General features: G+C 47.8%; 1 protein-coding gene across 2 annotated transcripts in view; it reads right to left on the reverse strand.

The window, feature by feature from the left end:
* Positions 1-5,313: 5,313 nt before the first annotated feature.
* FOXJ2 (forkhead box J2) overlaps positions 5,314-25,587 on the reverse strand; it is a 483,885-nt gene continuing 463,611 nt past the window's right edge. For both annotated transcript variants that reach the window (XM_069650595.1, XM_069650594.1), the window contains exons 10-11: positions 11,925-12,032; positions 5,314-10,137 (exon numbers count right to left, since the gene is read on the reverse strand). In XM_069650595.1, the coding sequence (XP_069506696.1) occupies positions 10,007-10,137; positions 11,925-12,032 (239 nt within the window). In that variant the 3' untranslated portion in view covers positions 5,314-10,006. The remainder of the gene's footprint in view (positions 10,138-11,924; positions 12,033-25,587) is intronic.

Below are 25,587 nucleotides of genomic sequence, written 5' to 3' on the forward strand. Positions count from 1 at the left end.
CAAAGTAACAGTGCCTTGTATTTGGTTTCCTGGACTCCTTTAGAATGTCCATACACCTCTGTGGTAATTTGAGATGTCCAAACTCTATGACTTCAGGAGCCATGCTGCTAGGTTCATAGAGTTGGGTTCCTGATGCACTGTTTGACCCTGTTGCTGGGACAGTAGGTTGTACCAGGCTGGGAGTCTGATGGGTTCGCACACCGCCATCCTGCGTAGGTGTGGAAACCATGGTTGTCTCGCCCACATGGGAGCAACTAGGATGAGCGTCATAGATTCCTTGTTCATCTTGTACACCACCTTCCTGATGAGAGGAGTTGGTGGAAAAGCGTACGCAAACATCCCTGACCAGTTCATCCACAGGGCATTCCCTTGGGAGTCCGGCTGGGGGAACCTGGATGCAAATCCTGGGCATTGTTTGTTTTCGCTTGTGGCGAATAGGTCTATAGTGGGGAAACCCCACTGAGAGAAGAGATCTTCTACTACGTCTCTGTGAAGGACCCATTCGTGTTCTTCTGGGAGGGAGTTTCTGCTTAGAGCATCCGCTAGGGAATTGAGCTCCCCTGGAACATGTTGCGATGACAGGAAGATGTTCCGTCTGAGTGCCCATATCCATATTTTCTGGGCAAGCTTGGACAGATTTGGCGAACGAGTCCCCCCTTGCTTGTTCAGATAGAACATGGCTGTCGTGCTGTCCGTCCTGATCTGCACCGACAAGTTCAGTAGATGGGGCTCGAACGCCCTTAGCGCTCGGAATACTGCCAGAAGCTCTAGCAGATTGATGTGGTTCTTGGCTACTGAGTGAGACCAGAGACCCTGAGCTGTGTGGTGGAGATGGTGAGCTCCCCACCCAGTCAGGCATGCATCTGTAGTCACCACGGCTTGTACTTCGGGATCGTAAAAGGGTTTCCCCTTTGCGAGATTCTCTCTTGTCCACCAGTGTAGGCTCTGTACGAGTGTTGGCGAAACGACCACTAGATCGTCCCAATGACCACTTGCCTGAGACCACTGTTTCGCCAACCATTCCTGCATGGGACGCATGCGCAGACGCGCGTGGGGGACCAGGTAAATGCATGACGCCATCATGCCCAGTAACCGCATAGCTTTGCGTACTGTTATCTGTTGACCTGACTGATAATGCGGAATTTGCAGAAGTATATTCCGAATTCTCTCTTCCGAAGGGAAGGTCAATCCTTTCTGAGTATCTAGGATAGCTCCTAGAAACTGTTTTGAGGTGCCTGGCACCAGACTTGACTTTTTCTCGTTGATGGAGAAGCCTAATTCGTGGAGGAGGTCGATAGTCCTCTGAATGTTTGACCTGCAAATTCCTGGGGTTTCCCCCGTTATGAGCCAGTCGTCCAGATAAGGGTACACCGGGATTGCTTCCCTGCGTAGGTGTGCAGCCGCCACCGCCAGTACCTTGGTGAATACCCTTGGTGCTGAAGCTATCCCGAAGGGCAGTACCTTGAATTGGTAGTGGCGACTGTCCACCTTGAAGCGCAAGTACTTTTTGTGCGCTGGGAGCATGGAAATATGAAAATAAGCATCTTTCATATCCAAGGTTGCCATGTAATCCCCCTTTTTTAGGAGGGGGATTACCTCTTGTAGCGTGGTCATACGGAATTTTTGGGGCTTGACATATTTGTTGGCAGGCCGTAAGTCCAATACTGGGCGCATTGTCAAATCTTTCTTTGGCACAAGGAAGTAAGTTGAATAGATACCCTTGTTTACCTGGTGTCCTGGGACGAGTTCTATCGCGTCCTTTTCTAGCAGAATGGCGATCTCCTCGAGAAGGATCCTTTGATGCTCTAGGGAGTGCACTCTTTGTCGTGGAGGATGATTCCGGGGACGCTGCAGTAGTTCTATACAATATCCTGCGGATACTGTTGACAGCACCCATCTGTCTGAGGTGATCCCTTCCCAAGCCTGGGTGAAGGTGGAAATGCGTCCCCCTACTGGGGTTGCGTGGCAAGGGACCCTGAACTGAGCGTCACTGTTTTGGTGGAGGCGTGCCACCGCCCTTGTTGGGGCTGCCTCTGCCTCTTCCACGACCTCTCTTGTTACCCCTGCCGTAACTCTGGGTAGACTGCTGGTTGTTATTCCATTGTGTACCTTGTCCCTGGGCATAGTTGCCTCTTTGTGAATTTTGGCCGCGTGGGCGACGAAAATTATTGTTCCCCCTCTGGTTAGGGGGTTTGTTGGTAAGCTGGCCAAGGGATTTGAGAGTCTCATATTCATCTTTGGCATTTTTAAGTGCGTCTTCGACCGCTTTCCCAAACAATAGGTCGGGTTCCACTGGCTTGTCTATTAAAGAAGCCTGGGTTTCTGTCTTGAATCCCGACTGCCGTAACCACGCATGTCTCTTGATAACAGTACCTTCTGCTATCAATCTCCCTGCGTTGTCAGCGGCGTCGAAAGTTGCTTTTAAAATGCAACCAGACACGGCTCTCCCCTCTGCCGAGATCCGAGCCAGCTGGCCCTTTAACGGTTCTGGAGCAGAGGCAATGAGCGCCGCGACTTCTTCCCATTGATGGCAATTGTAACTAGCCAACAGGGTGGTGGAATTCGCAATCCTTGCTTGGTAGGCGGACGTTGAGGCTACCTTTCTGCCAAACCCGTAAAGTTTTTTGCTCTCCTTGTCGGGAGGAGCTTCTGATGAAGATAAGGGCGTGCCAGCCCTCTTTCTAGTGTTGGTCACCACTAGGGAATCTGGTTTAAGATGTCCCTTTATATACAGAGGGTCAGACTGGGCTGCCCGGAAAATCTTTTCAATTCTGGGGTTGACAGCTCTGGTGAGGTTAGGATTCACCAGGGAAGGATCTATTCTTCGTTGGATGGATTTGAGGATAGGGATGGTCTGAGCGACCGGTCTTCTCTCTCCTACAAACTCCTCCGCGAAGTCCCTTTCCTCCTGTACACCGTGGGTGTCGATGTGGAAGTGTTCCGCTGCTCGAGCGAGAACCTCGTTAAGGAGGGGCTGGTTATCAACTGGAGAGTCAGTAACTGGGGCTTCGCTTTGTACTGGGGAATCTACTCTGTAAATTTCCTGCTCATCTTCTCCCTCCTCCAGGTCCTCATCCTCTGCATAGTAATCTGTCCCGGTTTGTTCTTCCATAATTGCAAACTCCTGGTCCTCTTCAGGGAAAACTTGTCCCTGATAACTGGGGAGTGGAGTAGAATATGGAGTGGAGTAAGGCTGAACCTCGAAGGGTTCAGGTCTTTCGACCCGGGGCTTTTTACTTAGCGGGATAGGATCGGAGGAGCCTGAGGGTGTGGCCCCTTGAGGGTTATATGAAAGAAAGTGTTCTGGGTTCTTATCATAAAAATCAGCCAAGGAAGACATCCTAGACATAACCCTGTCTATGTCTTCACTGGACCATTCCCTGGAACAGGGTATTACTTTAGCAGGTGATTTATTTTCAAGGGTAGACTTGTGTTTGCTTGTCTGCTTAGGCTTTACAGGGGTGGAAGGCTGTGCTTTCCGCTGTTTCCCCCCTTCTCCGTGCGTGGAAAAATGTTTTCCCTGTCCCTTGGGGGCCCCAGAGACTTTCGACGCCTGGCGTCGAGGGTCTGGAAAGGTATCTGTGTGCTTCGGGCGTGGGGCCTCACTGGTGTTAACCGCGGTCTCGGTATCTTGGAGCGCGGCCTGGGGGTGGAAGTCGTCTTCGTCTCCCGACGATCGAACTTCCGTTAGTGTGTGTAGCGAGGCACTCTTGGCAAGAGTGGATGATTGCCTTGCGTCGTGAGGCGATCTCGATCGAGAGCGCCCAGAGGACACCGAGTCGGACCGTTCTTTTTGTGCCTCTTTCCGGGAAGTCGACGTCGTCGAGGTCCGGTTGGTCTTAGTGTGTTTAGTGTGTGTTAGGTGTGTAGCGCTTGCGTCGCCGGGGGTCTTCCCCATAGCCGCCTTGCCGGACGACCTTCCGAGGTCGGGGACCTGCGCTCGTCGGCTGTCTTTCGACGCCGTAATGCCCTCGCCGTCCGAAAGTACGGCGTCGCTGCCATCGCTGAAGGCGCCCTCCGCTGCCATGGCCTCCTGCCTGGCGTGGTGGGCCCAACGCTTTGTCGAACGGTCCTTAAGTGTCTTAGGTTTAAACCTACTACACGCTCTGCAGTTCGCTTCGGGGTGATCCCTCGGCAAGCAGAGATTGCACGTGGCGTGCCTGTCGACCCAAGGGTATTTGCGATTGCACTTGGGGCAGAATTGAAAAGGGGTACCCTCCATACGCACCTTAAGGCAGCGGGCTGCTAAGTGTAGGAATATATATAAATGTAACTATATATCAAGAGTGAAGAGTATGTACCACCCCCCACTCTCCCTACTTGTAAGGGCCGAGGCCAGCGGCCTACTAGGCCCGGGCCGAGGCCAGCGGCCTACCGAGGCCCAGATCCGTCGTGCAGCAGTCGACGGTCGATGACTTCTCCAGCCGTCGTCGAGGTTGAGGGTCGACGTTGGGGTGGGGAAGGGAATGAATAAGAATTAAAATTATAATAACAGCAAAAGTATGGCTAAGGCCAGGGAACTCCGCAAGATGCTTCCGACCAGTATGGCGGAAAAAAACAATCTGAGGATCCTACACGCGTGAGGGATCTTGGGTACAGTGGACGTCACACTAGGGATAGTATTACTGGCACGCCTGTGTCGACGCCCATTTTCGACTTTCGAAAAACAAACTGTAATACTCCGCAGCTTCCACTAGATGTCGGCCTATGCACAGCATGTGATCTAAGCAGATTCCACAAGCCTCAGAAATATATATATATATATATATATATATGCAATTAATAGTTTTATTTAAGTCATTTACTTTTTGATCTTTGAAGGGAAAAGGAGGATGAGAAGGATCCCCGAAACAATTTTTTTTAAAGAATAATATAAAAGCAGTGTATTGCAGCTTTGTGTCCGTAATCATTTCCTGCTGTGCGCAAACCTGCTATATAGCGGTTAGGTTTGAAAATTGCATCTGCCGTTTCTCAATTAAAAATAGGGTCTGAAAACATTTGTGCTTCTAGAATGAAGCTGAACTGAAGCCAGCATTACCTTTACATGTTGTTTTGTGCCCAAACGTATTAAAATAGGCATTTGCAAAGACAACAGTCTGGAGTTTTGGGAAGGCATTTGCCAGGCACTTTCATACGATCCATGCATGTGAGGGCAATAGCGGAAAATGGTGCGATTAATTGGACATAAGATAGACGTTCCTGGCAAATGTTCATCTATTATCTATACACAAGACAAACGTTTGGCTTTGTCAATGTTGGTTTCGTAACAGGACTTCAGTGCAAGGAATAGATATAAATGAATTGGCGGAGGCACTTTGTTAAGACATATTTATTACACCAGGAGCACATTTACAGCTGCTATTAAGGCCCAACATCTCAGCAGACTGCTAAGAAATAAGACTGGCAGGCCAAAGTTTGATGTTATTGTTTCATAGAGCTAGATAAAAGATCCCAGGAGGATGAGTTTGCGAATGGTCATAGGGATTAGCATGGCCCTGGGCAGTGGGTAAATAACAAAACACCACTCAGGAGCTTCGAGACCCTCCTCACCCTCACATGCGGCTCCCTCCTAGCTGTACTCAAATGGCAATAGTTTCCACTTATCTGTGTCGCTTAAGCACCACCTAAGAGCCAAAACGAATTTCATGGGTTTGTTTTAAATATACTGCAACTAGTGAATAGTATAGAGGCCCATATGTGCATCTGTAACGGTTAACAGGCAACAAGGAAAGTTTAGTTTTTGCAGCGCAAATAAGTCATATATTCAGATACTGTGCACAGGCTTCAAAGCAGCGTCTTTACACCTCCAGTATCTAAGGGAAGATCAGATGTTAGAGGATTCCAAGTAGATTGCCAAGAACTGTGTAATAAAGTGGATCCGTACACCAGGTAAGTGTATAACACTGCTTTATTGTCCAGTCCTGTACACCTCTTAGGACCACACGGGGTGGTAGGGAAGACGCAGAGACAAGCTAAGCAGACCACTACAAACTGCTTTTAAATATCTGGTCTTTCTTCCCAATCTACATGATGCTTTGTGAACGTATGCTCTGGGCTTTCCGTTGAATCACCTATTGACAACCTAAAATAGTTGCAATTTTCTTCCTTGCTAAATGTGCTCTTGGTATCGACAGCAGCTGCTCTTTCGACTACTTGTAAAACGACTGAATACACTGCACTACATACACACCCAACAATCCTGACGTTGCACACAATAGTGTGTGGATGGCCAAAGGGTACAAATACGTTTTTCCCTCCTCATCTCTATATTTTTGTCAATACAGCACATGACAGTGCTTCATAGATCTTGGGTACATCATGATCTTCCTACACGCTCTGGCACTTTGTTTTATAAGCAGATAATTCATCCGTTCAAGAATCTTGGATGTGCTTGTGCACTACCATGTCCTTATGTGTGCATACCAGAATCCCGTATCGGTAGGGCTCAAAACTCACAAAGCAATGGTATTTCAGCAAGCTAACTTTCATGATTATTCCACATTTGTAAATAGGTGCCACGCCCTTTCTTCAAAAACCCTCCAGAAAAGAGGAAAGGGTCACACACCAACAGAGACATATGAGCCAAAGCCTCCACCAACTGTGTGACAGCGGAGACGAAGTCGGCATCTATCTGCTCGGAAGGAATTGAGGAAGACGGACGAGTCAGCTACAGTACCAGCGACCAAAGCGGAGAAGGAAAACAAGTGTATTCCTGGATGGTGCCTTGCAGAAAAGGGTCTGGTGTATGCTAAAGGCTGTAAGCAGCGACTGGGAGATGAACCCTGCCAAGTGGAGAAACAACAGATGTCCATGGTAAAGAATACACTGAGCCTCAGAACAAAGGGGGAACCATGGAAGATGAGCAATCTGACGACCTAGTAGGGGGAGACCAGATGTATCAAGACAGTAGGCGAGCTCTCAGACGAACACTATCTCAAAAGACAGAGCCACACAGCCCTCACAAGATAGCCTAGCAGTAAAGTGGTCTTTTTCAGTACGGGATCAGAGGCCTGTACCACTTTAAATTGCAATGGAGGAAACCCGAGGATGAACCTCATAGTGGCAAATTGAGTCGAGAAGTTGAAAGAGGGACGAAAGAGCATATGTAGACTGAAACACTGCATACTGGGAGACAGTGTCCTCAAACACAAAGCAAGCTGAAAGAACATGTGTTCCTAGAATACATGCATCTAGAAAACAGGAGATCGGCAACCCAACGTGAACAGAAAGATCATGTGTTGCATAAACCGTTGAACAAAAACAAACTTTGACAACAGTGTGTGTGGGTACTGTAGGGTTTGAGTTGATGTTTTTGGGGACCATTCTACGAATCCTTGTACAATCTCCCTATTTTAACAGAGAAAAAAAAAGATGCAATATTCAAACACAAACCCTAGATTTCAGGATTATGATGTGGCCTGCACTGCAAAAACACAATATACAGGATAGCAGTGCTTTCTACTTGAGCCAGCTGCACGGACAGATGCTGAAACGGGCACTTTTGGGGACACATAAGTTTAACCATACTTCATATTTTCAAAAACAAAATGGGTTCTAGGGTCCCAGCAGATGTCTGGAGGGAAATGATAATCTCTAAACCATGAATAGCCCTACTGAGAAGGGGATGCCAAGTAGGGGCCATGTGCCCGCATGTTTGCGGACCTCACGCAAACATTCTTACAGTCCGATACACACAGTGTAGTAGAGACGGCAGGGGAATCAGTAATGTGACCATGAATTTAACAAACCGGACACTGAACATCCTCAGGGATTTCAGAAACATACATCTACAGAAATTCATCTGTGAGAGTGCCGGGGATGCGGCATACAGTCTTTATAACGAAAATGTTATGTAGACATGAACATATGACAAAACCTTTATAACGAAAAACATAAGGAAAATGTATGTGGGGTGGGGTAAAGGGTTAAATCTTTTGGGGAAACGATTGGGGTGGGTTTTTAGGGGGGGGTATGTTTTATTGTTGTAAAATGTTCGGTATGGAGACATGTAACCCCGGGATGCAGCACATTGTGCCAATGAAGTGGGGATTCAAGTTGCCCAGACAAAGTTGGGAGTACCAGTCTTTCACTAGGAGAAAATATTAAAGGTTAGTCTGTGTACTCTGAGAAGTGATTCAGTGTGAGGGCAGTTCTAACAGGTGGGAAAGTGAATTTTTAAAATCTTTCTGCTACAATAGTGTGAGATTTAGATATGGTTACTTTGACAGCAGGTGAGAACACTGATGCTGCATGGATTGTTTTATACGCTTTGTTTTCCCACCATTTCTTCTGTTTCAGAAGCGAAAGGGGCACTTAAGAAATCTGATGCTTGTTTTAGTCAATCCACTGTCTCCAGTCCAGTGCACGAGCCACACATACTCTGTACAGACACACATCACAAAAATACAGGCCGCGATACAGAGAAATACAAATCTTTTACATCTGTTCCGACATACTCAAGAGATGGGAGCAGGTATCGGAGTCCTCTTATGAAACCACGACAGATAGGCAGATGGGAGAAGAAACCAGAAGTCTCTTGTCCCAGCATTTGGCAGAAACATACAGTTGCGCAGCCCCTTTCCCGTCAGACATACGTTGACAACCTTGGGGTACAGAGGACCCAGACATCAGCACTATTCATTAAGCTTCACGTATCAGTGCATCACAGTGGCAGAGCTATCCCCCAGCTCTACTGTATGTGGCCCGTGTCTGTATCAGTGCAAGCACTGCGGTCTAATATCTAAGCCTTTAAGAGCCGTATCACTTCAGTTAAAATCTCTCCCAGCTTAGACCCGAGTTTTTAAGAGCCGTTTAACCTATAAAACCACCTACAAATCCCTTCCATTCTAGGAAGTCAGAGCTAATTATTAGGTTACACCGCTCTCTAAAAACCCAGGTCTTGCACAGCAAGTCCCGCTGCTCTTTCAGACTCCAGTTGAACAGAAAAGCAAGCTTTCAGGTTGCACATTTTACAACTTCAGGAATCTGTAGAACTAGTCCCAGAGCTACACAGATCTTACAGTTTCTAGCTTTCCAGAGCAGAGCAGTTACTCAGGAACACATCTTAGAAGCTTTAGTCAGCGGAGGTGTCCTTCGAGTTAGACAAATGTTAGACTTAAGAAAACAGATCTACCCTTCCGGTCACAGAGATTGCACAGGCTCTGTTCTTAGATGGCACAGCCATCTCTTAAAGGCCCAGGCCTGACGTTTAGACTAAACCCTTCCAGCAACACAACTAGCACTCCCAACCGAACCAGAGTATACACATTTTTCTTGGGGCACGAAAGAGCCTGCAGCCAGTCCAGTTTTGCTGCTGTCGGGCAGAGGAAGTGCCTGTGAAAGTATGACACCATATCTTGGCAGCGTCTCCAATTGGCTGCGTTACCTCTGACTGTTCCCCACCTACAACAATCTGGTAAAAACAGACTCCCTGCTCCACCCTACCCTTGTGCACCAGGTGCATTGTTGTGCAAGTAGCCGAATAAAGTTTCTTGACTGACTGTTGCGCAAGTAGACGCTCTGTCCATGCTGGCAGTTCCCATATACAGCCAATGTCTTTGGTGGCCACCGTCTCGCCCAATGTCTACTAATTCTCAAGAGGCGACTTCTCCTCCTCACAGTAATTCGTGTTGTGTCAAATCGGTTATCCTGGCGCATGTGCCTGACAACAGTGTCTGAGCAGAGCTGGTTCTAAAATGTCAGTATGGGGGAGGCAGGAGGTGGAGTGGGCGGATAATAATTAAAGCAAAAATAAAACTTGAACTGGAAAAGAGAAAGGGGGACCCTTAACCTCCCTACCTCCCCCGCGTATTGTCAAGCTTTCGGTCTCCATTGATTGTCCACTGCTGAGATATATATTTATATATTTATATATATTTACAGACAGGCTTCACTCCTTAAAACGTCTGTCTTTTTCTGTCTCCCCCTCTCAATTTGTCCGGCGGGAGACAGCAGGAAGAAGGGTATGCCAACTGGATTGTGCAGGTTCCAGGGTTGGTGCGGCACCTTAAGCGATGGAGTCCCAGTCGAAATCATCGTGAATCTCCTCACTGTTGCTGGGGTACCTCATGGCATTGCGGTGATTAGAATAAGCGGGAGCCCGTGGGGGCAGTGGCTGGTGGTGGCTCATGCGATGTCCTGGGTAAAGGAAGAAAGTAAAAAAGAGGCTTGTTAGAATAAAAAAACTGCAGTGCCCACTTCTTGCAAGCAGTGCACAAAGAAAGCAGTAGCGTGGGTTTACTCAAATGGAGCAAAAAGGAGGCCGACACTGAGCTTTCTCCCTGTGCCCTAAGACCAAATCAACATTTGCACCCTCCCAGCAGTATCAAAGGTCCTCTGAAATGAGACTGCCCATAGCCCCGATGGGTGAACAGGAAAAGATAGGCTTTATATATCCAATCAATATCTTGCAGTACCCAATTCCCCAGAGAATAGCCCAAATACATCGGCTGTGTGAGCTTTATCCATACAGTGCAACAGTAGAACAACATCATGAGCTTGATCCTCCTCCCCCGCGTCCTCTCCGTACTAAAGGACTGTGCATCTTGCCAGCAGTATACCCATATTTGCCTTATACACTTAGGAGTGTGAGCTGCCATAAGGTAGTGTACCCATTGGTGCCCCCAGGATTTCTAAGTTTAGTCCCTGCGATAGCCTAGGCACTAGCCAGTGCAAGCTACTTTAAGCATTGCTTCTTCAGTGCTACATGACCCCTCCCCCGAACAGCACCACATTCCTAACAGTGCCTAATGACTAGCAGTGCAACTTCCACCAACTGTTCTAAGCTTCATTTTAGCAGTACTGTGTGACAACAGAGACCAAACACAGCTCAGTGGAAATTCATGCTTCAAACGTGTTCCAAACATGCCAGGCCTGTACAGTAAAAAGCAAGGTCGGACTGGGACAAAAAAACGGTCTAGGGCACCAGTAAAAGGTGGCCTACAGTTCAAAATGGCAATTTGTTCCTTTTGTGACAGAGAAGTATCCAAGGTGGAGTTTTCTGATAAAATCTGTGATGCAAATTGTGCATTTTAAAGAATATGTTTTCAGTAATAATGTTCAGAACTACTAATGGCATGATAAGGAACTCATCAAACTGGCCCACATTGACAAAAAAAGTGGCCCACATTGACCAGAAAAACGGGCCCAGGCTAGCGTTTTGGATTCGGGCAAGGGCCTATTCCCCTTTAGGCCAGTCCGAGTCTGGTAAAAAGCCAGCACTGTGTTCTAGCCGCTATCAATGGCAAGTGCAAACCTCTTGGCAGCAATGCTCGATTAGTTCTATAGGAGACTAGCAGGGAGATCGATCTTACTCCCAGCAGTGTCTCAGCAGTGTAACCTTACTTTGCAACACCCAGAGGGTAAGCTTTCTAGAGCAGTGCTCTGCCAGCGTCAGAGACATTGGGCAGTGATTGCTTCAAACCAGCAAGATGAACTTACTTTCTCAAAACAGGGCAAAAAGGAGGCTGTAGCATTAAAGAAGTGTAACCGTCCTCCCAGCACTGGCCTGTCCAAGCAACAACCTCTCAACACTGAAATCTAAATCTTGGCAGTTGCATCTTCTAACAGTGCTGCCGGTGGTACGAAGCACACAGTAGGGTAAAGCACTCTATATCACTACTCAAACATCGGAATTGGACTTTAGCAATATTGAGTTTCCTCCCAGTAGTTAGTTCAACCATTTTTGCTGCATTATCTCCAACTCACCCTCCATTTTGGTGTGAGAGCACCCTGATGCTTGTAGGGCTAACCCAGCACTGCATACTGGTGGGGGTGGGACTCATCAGCCTAGGCTACTCCTAGAACTGGCGCAGCACTAGAAGCCACTGTTATGTACAGTGTGTTCTAAAAGAACCCCGGCAGTATGGACGCACAGCAGTGGAAACGTACAGCAGTGCTCCCTGCATGCAGTCCTCCATACTCACCTTGCGGACTGTATGTTGGAGAGGTCTGTATTGGGTATCCTGGCAGCACTGTGTACGAAGGCTGACCACAGGGGATGGTTGAGGCTGGTGAATGCACGTAGGAGTTTACTGAAAGACAATGACCAAAGCAGACAGTAAGGCTTAGGCCCAAGGTGTGTGGCAACACCAAATACGTCAGAGTTCGCACAGCAGAATTCACTGCCATGTGTGAATTGATTAACATTATGTAGTAGTAGTAAATATTTAATCAAATAAAAATATCTGTCAAACACATACAAGATATAGCAGGAAAGAAAAAACATGATCCATTAATACAAAAGAATAATTAATTCATTCGACGAACATGTTAAAAATGCTAAAACGAAGTAACAATAAAATCACACATTTTCCAAAAACTAAAATGCAGCAGTTTAAACCCGTAAAACTCCCTTTCTTCGATACATGGCGGCCTTCAAGCAGGACAGCATGGCCCATGCAGTCAGTTCGGTTCCTGCTGTTAAAAGAAAAATCATGGCCGGCCAATAATGGCGGAGATTGGTACATTTTAGTACTTGCAAAATGGTCCGCTTTCTTTTGTCCCCATATCCAGGACAGAACAATACAAAGTGGCTCAAATTTTCATTCTGAGCACCACACACAGGAACTTGGACCATCTGGGTAACCTGCCCATTTTGCAGTGTTGCCCCTCAGCCGTAAGCAATCATACCGTGCCCTAGTAATGAGGCAGCTTTGATGTTTTTCCCTGGCCCAAACAAGATACGGCTGTAAGGCTGACGTCCCACTTGTGAGTTTATGAAAACTGTCTGATTGTGGCACCCGTACTACAATATACGAGGGCAAACAGGTGGGCTTAGTTAATCTGTGAACATAATTTGGCTGCCTGAACATGGGTTCATTTGGAGGATAAACACAGGGTCATGTAGGACATTAACCATTTGTCAAACATCTGATCTAAACATGTGTATAGTCTGAAAGTGGGTTAGAGGACGAGCTAAAAACAGGGCAAGAAAGAGGCAGAGTTTAGCCATTACCTACTGTGGGGGGTCAGAAATGAGAGACGGACACAAAGTTGTAACGTTTTCAGACATTCGACATTTTAGTAAAGTAAAAAGGGTTTGGGTAAAGGTCTTTCTGTCCCTATCCTAGCTTCCCTACCTATGAAACCAACTAAAGATCAGTTTGCGTCACATCGTCCAAAGTATGATATGATATTTTATTTATATCACGCTCATGAAAAGGTGTTTCAGAGAACGACCAAGCAAAGGGAGGGGAACAAGGGAGAAACAAAAACAACGATCTTACTAGGCCCAGTATCATTAAGAACGCGCAAGTGCATGGGAAAGGGAAAAGGGGGAAAGTGCGTGGAAGGGGGAGAAGTGGAAAGTAGGAAAACTGTCCTTGTGTCCAAAGAATATCTGACCCTCACACTAAAAACAACAAAATGTTTAAGTTGAATGTCTCTGTTTTAAATGCAGTAAAGACTGTGCAAAAACCAAAGTATGTAAATTCAACAAAAACAATCCTTGTATCCAGGTGATGGTTCCCCTCCCCTGAACTGCCTCAGGTAGAATATGTCTCTTTTCATGTAACACTTCTTTAAGATGATGAAACATTTCTCTTCAAAACAATAGTTTTATTTTTTTATTTTTTTTAAAGGGTGGCAAAAACTTGGCAAATTAAGAAATTATGCTTTAATGCTTTCTTAGGGATGATGAAATTGTTTTTTCAAAACAATGACTGCTGCAAGAACAGTAGAGATGTCTCTTCTACAGCACCTTCTCAATAACGAGAAAGTATCTTTTCAAAGCATTGGTGGTTTGTACAAGAATGGCACAAAATGTCTCTTCTATTCAAGGATATATTAAAGAGGGTCTCCTGGTATACTCCCCTGCCAGGAACACCCCCCTTCTGGGCCTTGAATATCGCCTGGTGTACTCTCCTGCCAGGTATCTTCCCCAAAAAGGTCCTCTGGGTTTTGAAGATCACCTTGCGTATTCTCTTGCCAGGTAGCTCCCCTTTCCCAAAGGCTTACTGCCCGATGCACTCTTTGCACAAAGTCTTCTACCACTCTTTCAGTTCTCTTGGGATCTTAAAGTGTAACACAGTGGTCTTCCTTCACGGTCTATACTCTATTGGCTCCAGGTACACTTGTTCCAACTTCCCCCATATTGGAATCACTTACATGGAGACTTGTTCAAGTGTTGATTATTATCATTGATTGGCTTGTGGTAATACTTGTTCCAATCGCCCCTATATTGTCTTTTCATATGCACTGATTTGTACAGTTCTTGCCTTTCAATTACTTTGTTACAGTTCATTTGCTCATGACAGCATTTACTCCAGCTTCCCCCATATTGACGTCTTTGAATATCATTTGTTTGAAGTCTAAAGTGATTTCCCCATTGTTTATTCGCCCGTCAGTACGCCCCAGGATCCCCCAATGCTGTTGGGCAGACTCACCGGCATTCTCTTGTCCGACCGGTGGTGTAGTGCTGCATCGATGTCCGTGACTCAGGAGAACGTTCCCCACTTAGCAGACCCTTGTGCGGTGTTCCTGTCAGCTTCTCTGTCATCCGCTGATGAAATTTCTCCCTTTCACAGTGGCTGTATCTCCCCTGCTGCCTGCTGGATAAAGGCTTTTCTGCCATACCCGCTCTGCTTCTCCCAGCCTCTCGCCTTTCCAGTATGACGCGTCTGCTTCCCTCCACAGAGTTTGTTCGCGTGTGCCTGCCTTCGGTTCTAACTCTTTTCTCCTCTTCCTCGTCCCAGTACTAAGGGTTTTATGGGAGTTGAGTCCAAGGGTGTTTTTAACCTTTTGGGGTTATTTTGTTCACATCAAAACCAATATTAACAAGATATGTTAAATGAGCATTATGTGCATTTGAAGTGTGACTGGTATCCTGCCTGGGGTGTTTGAGGAAAAAAGGGGGTTCTAGGATTTTATCAATCTGAAGGATTACTAGAATGACAACATGCCATCAGAAATTTAGGTATTATAAGGTCATCTTCAAAATGAATGGAAGAATACTGCATCTCTCCTGATGGGATCAGCACATCTCAGCAACAGCCATCTCCTCCCATGTGATCCTCTCTCATAATACCACCCCCAGAGTCAGGATCAGGTAGTGGCTGCTGTCTCCTGGCCACATGGGAGATGTTATGCTGGTGCTCAGTGATGACGCCACGGATTCACCACACTACTTACAATTGATGCTAGTTTTAGCAGTTTGGAATTAGATGTAGATTCATAGGCATACAATACAGTAGTACCATATATTCCAGATCAAACTACTAGTTTTAGAAAATGTGTACAATTTTGGGATTTAACATGGGAAAGCATGCAACTAGACCCAGATGGCTTTGGCAGGAACCCGTCTTCTCTGAAGTGATGTAATCAAACATGTATTTATATTTTGCAGTCACCCAAGCCCATTTTCAGTTTGTTTTGTGCAGCCATTTCGTTGTTTCCTGTATAAAGCCTCAATCAAAATGGGAGGTTTGTGAGAATGCATGCAAGTCTAGAACAGGTACCATACTTGTAAATGAGTGTTAAATTACCTTTTTGCAGCCCCAACCAATATAGTTACGATGATATTAATTAGGTTGCAGATAATGTAACAAAGATTGGGCAGCTTAGAGAGAACCGGACACTTAGCCAGAAGGGTTCAAATTGGCTACTAAACATCTAAATCATAACAATATTGGCCGAAGGAGATATGCAGAGTGGAATGCTAGCCATCAATTTGCAAAGAAAGGTTCTATGAACTGCAGTTTCGCAACAAGGGTACACTTCGCAGGTTTTTCAAATTTTTAATATTTCCTTACTACCCTAACATAGAGCACTACATCTATTTTTAGTTTTAAAAGGAAGAAAAAAAAGCCCAAAGGAGGTTCGAGGCAGTTTGCTGAGGGTTTACAGAATGATTGGTGCCAAGTATGCCACTTTTTTTTGTCGGTGCATACCTACAACTCCGGCCTCCCAAGAGGGGAGAAACTGAGTTACATATTAATCTGATGAAGAGATGAAGATACTCTTAGCTGTAGAACCACTGTCACATGTAACTCATCTATTCAGTTTTTCAAAATACCACAAGGCCTTAACATTCATTTGGGATGTATGTGTGGCAAGTTTACCTTAATATGATATAAGCCATGCTTAACCTACTTTTCCCCTCCCCAATTCTAGCCTCAATCAATGCAATAACTATAGAAAGGTATGGACAGACACCCATGTGAACATCCTACACATCTCCATCAGATAAACATAAAACATGCCTTTGCATGCATTGCATGATTTCTCTAGCTTTCTGGTCATACTCCTATTAATGCTCTCAGTGATACATGACTCACTGCATTCGTCAGCATGAAAGAAGATCGAGGCCTCAAAACCACTTGTCCCTGTTGAACAACCAATGTTTGTTAGTTGAAAAGGCTAAAATCGATCTGACTGCCACGTCTAGCTGAGGTAGTACCATCTAGAAATGCAGCTTTCCAGGCTAACAAGTTTAAGTTGATTATGTCTAGGCTCCAAGGAAGCATCAAACCTAGAAAGCATTACATTCAGCAACACAATCGTACCTGGATGGCAGATGGTGGGGGCACAGACTAAGACTGTTCAATGCTTTAAAAAAATACAAGAGAATTTTTGATGCGAGTTCTGTAGTTGACATGTAAACTCTCAAAGAAAATTTGAAAGCCTGGTCTCAAATATAGATGGTATGGTGGCAATGTCTTGTTTTTGTAGGTTTGCATGTCTTGCCCATTAATCTATATTGACAAAACATTTTCCAATTGAAAGTGCAACTCATTCTTGTGAGAGATTGGATTACGTCCTCGAGGTCCCATAAGGAAGGACTGCATGATCCAAGCTAATGCAGGAATATAGACTGTGTACAAATATTGCAGAGTTGCACCGAAGAATTGGTTAGGACTCCTGATGCGTTAAAAGATGGAAAGATGCGGTAGATCTGTATACAATTGAGTGACTAGTCAGTAGAAATATTGGCACTTTCTAGAAACCAAGCAACAAACTCAAAATCTCTCATGAAAGCACCCAAACCCAGAAATGTGCATCCTATATTACTAGGGACATAGACAATGATTTGAAAGGAGACAATAGGAAGACCAAAGGACAGAATGTGATCAGGAGCTGCAGAATAAGACAAAACCTTCCAACTGTTCCTATGCGATATTGGAAATATTTATCTAAACATGACCTATGTGATCTTCTAAACAAGAAAACCTTGACGGTAACATAACAGTGATGATGCCAACTCTGTTCTCTCTCTCTCTACTCGTGGGAAAGTTCAAATATGTTGTGCTTCCAACTCTGGTTAGCTCAAACACTCTAAATGATCACTAGGAAGGGGTGGTTTGCACTCAAACCAAAACTTCAGGCATCAGGAATTCTTAGAAACCCCACTATCCCTGCAGAAAGAGTTCCTTAGTTCACATATTGGACCTGAGAGAAATGCACTCGCTCCACGGTGACAAATTATTTACCAGTGCAGTCTGAAACATGGTACATGTCACCATAAACATACTTCATATTTGGTGAAATGCTGCCACCCAAAGTCCAGCCAGGCACAGGGAAACTTATTTGACATGGACTGCAAATAAAGTTTGTTTGCAGTCCATGTCAAATAAGTTTCAAACATCTCAAACGCCAGCAAGCTCGAGTTCCATGCAAACGGTACCCACCCTTCATAAAATGTCCTTACCAATGTGAGTGGACCCATCTGCTTAGCTAGAATTGTTAAGAAAACCAGATTTTGAAGGCAAAAAAATTATAAGTTACTTACCGTAGTGACTAACGTCCTCTTAGTCCATAGTTCCCTTTCCTCCATACTGTATGGGTGTTCCTTCCAAGGGACAGGAGACGGAACCTTCTTAACCTTTAAATTTAGAGGAGCGCGGAGGTGCGGCCCAGGGAGCATGCGCTGCCCTGACTCCGTCCTCCGGTGCCACACCTCAGTCTCCATTGACGCGTCGACAATAGGTTTATCCTTGCCTAATGACATCAGTATTATTAGGGGGGAGGTTGGTGAGACGTATGGAGGAAAGGGGAATATGGACTAAGAGTACATTAGTCACTACGGTGAGTAACTTATTACTCTTGCGTCCCGTCCCCTTTCCTCCATACTGTATGGGCGATTACAACTGATTGTTGTAGCCCCAGGGTGGAGAGGAGACCCTCCTTAAGCAAATAGGCTCCTGAGAACCGCCTGTCCGAAAGACACATCAGCTCTAGAGCCGGCATCCAAACAGTAATGCTTGCAGAAAGGCGAGGGAGAGGCCCAAGTGGCCGTCCCTGCTTATGACTTGCCAAGGGACATGGCGCTGGAATGTGATGGCCGTTACCTTGACCCTGACTGCGTGGGCAGGCATGTTGGCCGGAAACAGCTTGCGCTGGCCCTCATACTCTTCCTTGATGGCAGACCATCCAGCGGGATATGGAAGCCTTAGAGGCCTGATACCCAGGTCTTGGGCCTCCAAAAGTGATAAACAGAGCGACCGATTTGCGGAAGCCTTTGGTCCCGTCCAAGTAGACCTTCAGGGCACGCCTGATATCCAGGCAGTGCAGCACTCTTTGTGCTTCATCCTTGGGATCGGGAAAAAAATGTAGGAAGTACTATTTCCTCGTTCAAGTGGAAAGCAGACGGGACCTTGGGCAAGAATGCTGGGTGTGTCCGCAGGACTACTTTGTCCTTGTGAAAGGTAGTATATCGTTACGAGGCGACCAGTGCCTGGATTTCACTGACTCTACGAGCCGAGGTGAGGCCGACTAGTAAGGCCGTGTTGATGGTGACTAGCCTGATGTGTACAGACGCCATAGTCTCGAACTATTTGTGCGCCAGAGCGCCCACGACTATGTTAAGGTCCCACACAGGGTGCAGTCTCTTGACGGGCAGGTAGAGCCATGCGAGTCCCATCAGGTGTTTAACAATAGGGTTGGAGGAGAAGATGCCTTCCTCAGAGTTCCTGTATGCCCCAATGGCTGCGAGGTATGTGCGGCAGGTGTCCACCTGCACGCCCGAGTGGGCGAGTTGCGCTGAGAAAGATCACGTCATCCAAGGTGCACACCAAGGGGTCGATTCCTTTGGAGTCTGCCCAGTGGCAGAATCTGGTCCATTTGCTTTTGTACTGGGCCCTGGTAGCGTGCTCCTGGCGCCCTGTATGATTTCCAGATTGGCCTGTGAGAGGCTGCAGTGTTACCTGCTCAGGTACCACGCTGTGAGGGCTAGTTTCCCTGGTGCAGGGTGGATGACTTTGCCCCCCTGCTGCGCCAGAAGATGTGCTGGGCCCGTCGGGAGGTGAATCGGAGGCACTTCGGAGAGACTGAGCAGCTCCGAAAACCATGGCCTGGCCGGCAACCATGGAGCTATTAGAATGATGCAGATTTGGCAAGACTCCTTGATCGTGCAAATTACCCTGTGAACCGGGGGCATGGGTGGAAAGGCGTAGGCCTTCATGCAGGTCCACTGGAGGTGAAATGCGTCGCCCAGAGAGCCGGGGCGCTGACCTTGCCAGGATGTGAACTGCGAACACTTCTTGTTGTGCCAGGTGGCAAAGAGATCTAACTGGGGGTGACCCCACCTGTTGAAGATCTCCTGAATAACGAGGTTTAGCTGCCACTTGTAATTGTCCACTCCCAGCCTGCTGAGCCTGTCCGCTTCCAGGTTAGATTCCCCCGGGATGTGGACTGCCGTGAGGAAAATGTTTTCCAGGGCCCACTCCCACATGTTGATCGCCAATCTGCACAGAGGAGGGGATCTGGTGCCTCCGCTTGTTGACGTAGTACATGCTGGTCGAGTTGTCCATCTGGATGAGGACAACCTTGCCCCCGAGAAGAGGTAGGAACGCCTTAAGCGCCAGCCATATGGCGTTCAGCTCTAGCCAATTGATGTGGTATTCCTGCTCCAGACGAGTCCAGGTCCTGGGACCGAGATATAGTTCAAGGTGGCTCCCCAGCCCCCGAGAGAGGAATCCCTGGTGACAGTGGCCTGCAGAGTGGGCGATCGAAAGGGCTTGCCCATCCGTAGGTTGCAGTCTCTGGTCCACCAAGTTAGGTCCGGGTGGAGAGATGTAGGAACGTTGATCATCTCGGATTGAGAGCCCCGCTCCTGGTTCCATGAGGCCGTGAAGTGCAGCTGAATCCTCCTCATCCTTAAGTCTTTTGTGCGAGATGGCTAATAGGACAGCTGCCATTAGACCCAGGAGATGTTGGTACCACCATGCCGAGGTCACCTCTCTTGAGAAAGTGGGTGGTGGCCCTCTTGATAACCGAGATTTCGTCCTCCGAAGGAAATACCCTCCGGGATCACGTGTCCCAGATGAGGCCCTAAAATGTCAGAGCCTGCGTGGGTTGAGATTGAGCCCAGATCGTGCAGAGTGTTCATAAGGGCATGGGAAGAGTGGTGAACTGCTTCCAGCGATGAAGCCCTGACGAGCCAGTCATCCAGGTATGGGTAGATGTGGAGGCCCTGCGCTTTGAGGAGGGCCGCCACCGCATTCATGAGCCTGGTGAAGACCCTGGGGGCCAAGTTGAGGCCAAACGGAAGGACCTTGTACTAAAAATGGTAACCCATGATCCTGAACTGAAGGAAGGAACGATGGGGCTGCCAAATCGGGACGTGAAGGTACGCGTCCTTCAGGTCCAGGGAGCACATCCAGTCTCCCCCGTCCAACGTCTCCACTATAAAAGCTGGTGTGACCATTTTGAATTTTTGCAGGTGTAATGAGAAGTTGAGGGTGGAAAGGTCCAGCACAACTCTCAGGCCCGCCTGGTTCTTCTTCTGAATCGCTGGGAGGCTGGGACTTCCTCCACTGCCAGACTCTGTACGAGCGACCGGATCTCTGCCAAAAGAGTTGCTGTCCCAACTTGTGGGAGGGGAGGAGGGAGAAGAGGCTGGGATAGGGAGGCAGTACCCTGTGGATACTACGGAGAGGATCCAGGGGTCTGCGAAATTCTGGCACCAGAAATGTGCATGGAGAGCAAGCCTGCCCCCCACCAGAGATGCGTGGACCCGAAGGGGCGTGTCATGCCTATTTTCCCTCTGAGGCTGTCGTGGAGGAGGGGGACTAGAAAAAGCCCTTACTCCCCCCACCCCCCTTTATGTTGCTTGCGCCGGCTATGAGATGGCGAGCAGTCCAGCTGCCTGGATCTACGCTCCTGGAAGCGTCGGAACCCTCCGTAATTACGACCCGTCTCGGAGCGCTGCTGAGATTGGGAGTACGATTTGGGCGTGGTCTTTGTCAAGCTGGATAAAGACTTGGCCGTTTGTGAGCTATTTTTCTTTTTGTCCAGCTCTTCATCCGTGGAGGAGTGGAAATGGTCCCCCCCACCCCCTCGAACGGTAGATCTAATATGCGTTCCTGGATTTCCGGGTCGAACTTTGTTGCCCGGTGCCAGGCTGTCCTTCTCATGTCCGTGGCGATACAGAGTGCACAGCCAGAGGTGTTAATACGGGCCACGGTAGATTCCATGAGATCACGCGCCACAAGCTTGGCCTCGGCTAGCCTTGCCTTAAAGCGTGATTGACTCTGGGTGGGGACTTCTGGAAGTAAGTCCGCAATTTCCCGCCATAATCTTTGGTTGGCGGCAGCCAGCATGACATCTACGTTGGCCTGACGAAGATGTAAGGACACATTTGAATAGAGTTTCTTGCCGTACACCTCCAGGATCTTCTCCTCCTTGCCTAGCAGAACTGCAGAGGAGGCGGCTGAGTACGACCGAGGCTTGGAGTATAGTGATGCCACAGCGATCACTGAGGAGTGTGGCTGAGGATGGCCCGAGAGCAAGAGTGTATTCCGCTCCATCTGCCTGGACTTGGTGTCCAGGCGTCGATTGACCGGCTGGGTTGAGTGGGGTTTGAGCCAGCCCTTCTTGGCCAGGGAGCATACATCAGTCTACAGAGTAATCCCAACCCCCTCTGCCGGCTGCTCGACTTCGGGTAGGGGTAGGCCCAGATACTCAGCCAGCCCATCAAGATGTTTGTGGAAGGCCCTGGCTGGAGATGGCACATCCGGATCCTCATCCGTATCCTGTGGATCTAGGGCATCCTGTGGAGGACGAGTAGTTGGCGCCGGAGGCTGGGGTACAGGGACCGTGGCCAGAGGCTGAGGCGGCGGCGGAGGCTGGTACGGAACCGCCAGAGGAATCGGCTGGGGAGCCAAAGGAGGCGGCTGAGCCGGGGCCTGGGGTGCCGACAGAGGTCTGTGGTGCCGCTAGCATTGCGGGAAGGACTGCCCTGATGGCGTCTTTGAGGATACCTCCCATCCGAGGTGACCTCATGAGGCCAAGGAACCGCTCTAAGAAGACCACTTCACGGACCAAGGAGGTGGCAGGGGGTGTTGACGGGGTAGCAGGGAGCTGCTGGAGCCACTGCGTACCCTGCCCATATGGACGCAAAGGAACAAGTTACTTACCTGTAACTGTTGTTCTCCAGCATGTGTCTGGCATGGATTCACATGCTCAAGAATATTCCCCGTCGCCAGGCTGGGAATCCTCGGTAAAGAAAAAATCAGCATCAGTTTCGTTTCTGATCGGTCTTTCTTAGTAGTAACCAATCACTGGTCTCTGGGTCATACTGCCCCCAGCCAATGACTGCCCTCTCCCTAAGCCCCGCCCCTGGCAGCCATCCTCAGATATTTACTGCACGTTCAAGTGTTGGGAGTCCTCGTGCTATAGCTCTCGAGCTTTACTGCGTTTTTGCGCTTTTTCAAAGAGATTTCTCATTTTTCGGTTTAATCGAGCCTCAAGCTCCACCGTTTCTACTTCCGATCAACAGGGACCCGTTTTGGATTTATCTAGGCCCCTCAAAGGTGAAGTTTTCGTCGAGTTACGCTTCTTGGAGGATTCCAGAAGCTTCTGAGGCCTACCTCGCGGACGAGAAGAACATGGCCCAGGAGAAGGGAAGCTCGACTCCCGGCAAACTGTTCAGGATCTGCCCTGGATGCAACCTACAAAATGTGTTCAAGGAGGACGAGCATTCGAAATGCCTTTACTGCCTCCACGAGGACAAAATGCACATGGAGAAGGACTGTGCGTTTTGCATGAACATGTTGGTTCGGACTATGAGGGATCGTCGGACCCGTCTCTCCAACTGGCTGGAAGGCAAGAGCCCAGCAGGTGAGAAGTCCTGTGAGGGTGCCCTGACGACGGGGGCCCAACAGAAGGCAAAGCACCGCGAGTCCGTGGGCACCGGAAGCGCCGAACGGTCGGGCTCCTCGACTGCCAGGCAGGGCGCACCTTCACCGACGCCATCAACTGCGAGCCAACGCTCTGGCTCGGGGAAGAGAAAATCCGAGAACCCGGCTAAGCTTCTGGAGAGGCCAGGGTCGATCTCGAAGGATCAGGCCGAAGGCAGTGACCCTCCCCCTAAGGTGAAGCCCTCAAGCGCGCCCAAGGTGGTGAAGGCCTTGATCCCGGCCCGGCCAAGGCTTCTGGTTCATTTGTCCCTCAAAAACATGATAAACGAATCGGAGAACTTGCGCTCCTATGGCATTAAAAGATTACATTATTCTACCTCTTGAAAAAAAAGATTATTTTTTCCCCTTGAAAATGTAAATCAAGCTTTACAAGGAACTAGAGTCTAAAAGTTTATGGACCAGAGCTGATGCTGAATGGGTCTTGGAACATTGGCCCTAGAAGGCCCTTTAGCCTCTTGATCTCCCCCACATAACTTTCAAAATTAGTCTCATCCTGTAAATGTTTATGAGCTCCTATGGACATTTTTTCCCCTTGGATTTTCAAGTGGTAGCATCCATCTCTCCTTTGGCTGGCAAATTTAATTGATTCTGAATCGATCACAGTCACATGGGATTGTACCAGAGGTGTTCAAACTTGCTTTTTCTACCCACCTTTTGAAAATGCCACAGGCGGATCCAGCTCAACCAACACATTATGCCCAATATAACCAAACTGCATGAGGCTACAGTTGTTAAGATAATGATGTGTTATTTATATAGCGCCTTAATCCAAAGCGCTTTACAGAGCACATATTTACATACAATATCACCCAACCTAAATTGGTACTCCTTTATCGACCTCGGAAGGATGAAAGGCTGAGTTGGCCTTGCCGGGATTCGAACCTGCGACCTGCAGATCACGCAGAGATCGCAGCAGCGAGCGCTCAACCTGCTGAGCTATTTTACCGGCTATCTTAAGCAAAAACAACTGTTGGTGGTTTCAATTATGCACAATGTGGCTCTTCAACACTGCATGGAACAGAATCAGTTGCCATCACAATTTTGGATGTCCTAAAATGGTAGGCTAATGCAGCAGGTGTCAGGGCTATGATTCTTATGGACCCATTTGCGGACTTTGACACCATTGGCCATTACAATTTAAATCTGGGAGTGAAACAGACACTTCTTAATCGGTTAAAGTAATGCCTGTCTAATAGAGAAAAGTTTTTCATATTCTGCCTTTGCAAGGTCATTGTTCACCATTTATATCACTCCATTGATCAATGTTTAAGGATATTTGTTCCGCGCACTATCACCACCGGAGTGGTCCCCTGGCGCTCTCAATCGGAAACAATCTTTCAACACAAGTCGTAAAATAAGCAGATGATACACAGTTTATCAGATTAAAACCTGTGCGCTTTCTGGCAGATTCATCAGCATATACAGACTTGTCGCTATGCCTAAAACATGTATGGTGCTGGATGTGTGAAAACTCTGAAAATTAATGACTCAAAGACAGATTCTGTTGGTAGGAGGGACACAACCATCTGTGGAGTGCAACTCTGACCCTTGGTTTGACTGGACCCTTACCCAAACTCAAGAGAACAGTAAAGAACTTGGGGGTGCTTTTTGATGAGAAACTATGGCCTTTGTGCGGAACCTTAGGGTGTCCTCACTTGTTTTCCCCCTGGATCCTCCTCTCAGGTGGCCAGGGAAAGGTCATCGCTTTTGGATCCTGACCCTCGGGGTGAATATGCGAGGGAGGATCACCCTGGTGGAAGGAACCTCGGGACTGGGGAGAGGACGTCCTTAGGTGAGACATGGTATCCCCTTTCCCTTTTCACAAAGAACCCTCTATCCCTCAATCCTTTGTAGGCTGTCAGCCCTATGCCTTTCTCCCCTCCAAAATGCTCCCCAGAAACCTTCAACACAGAGGAAGAGGCCAACTAAAAGGACACCTTCTCATTTGGGTGAGAAGCATAAATCAGCCTTATATTATTAATGCAGACACATACCAAGACGAGGAGGAAACGGTTATGCACACTTCCTTTAATTCTGACAGTCCCAAACACCACTCTGGTACTGAGATGAAGAAGAGGGCTATGGAGGATTTCAGATGGAACCAGGTATGTCCAGCTAATGGGTTTTGTCATAGTCCAGCAATTGGAATGAATGACCCACACCTGCAGTCATTTAACAATACCAATGGGTATAAAAATGCTGGCCGCAAGCAACCGAAGAGAGCCGAGGCAGGAGCGGGAGCACGTGCAGGACGCCAAGGCTGGCCGCGAGATGGTCTGGAAGTCCTGCTGCCCTCCTTGCCGGGTGCACGCATCAGGAGCTGTGGGGCACCGAAGCACTCCAGCTGCCACAAGTCACCAGAAGAACAAACAGTGCTCTCTGTGGTCTCAGCGGGTGAAGAGCGGAGCTGTCTGGAAGCAAGAAAGCAGAGCAGAGTGGAACGAAACCGAAA

The sequence above is a fragment of the Ambystoma mexicanum genome, chromosome 3p, assembly GCF_040938575.1.
Source record: "Ambystoma mexicanum isolate Mex_15411 chromosome 3p, UKY_AmexF1_1, whole genome shotgun sequence".
NCBI lineage: Eukaryota > Metazoa > Chordata > Amphibia > Caudata > Ambystomatidae > Ambystoma > Ambystoma mexicanum.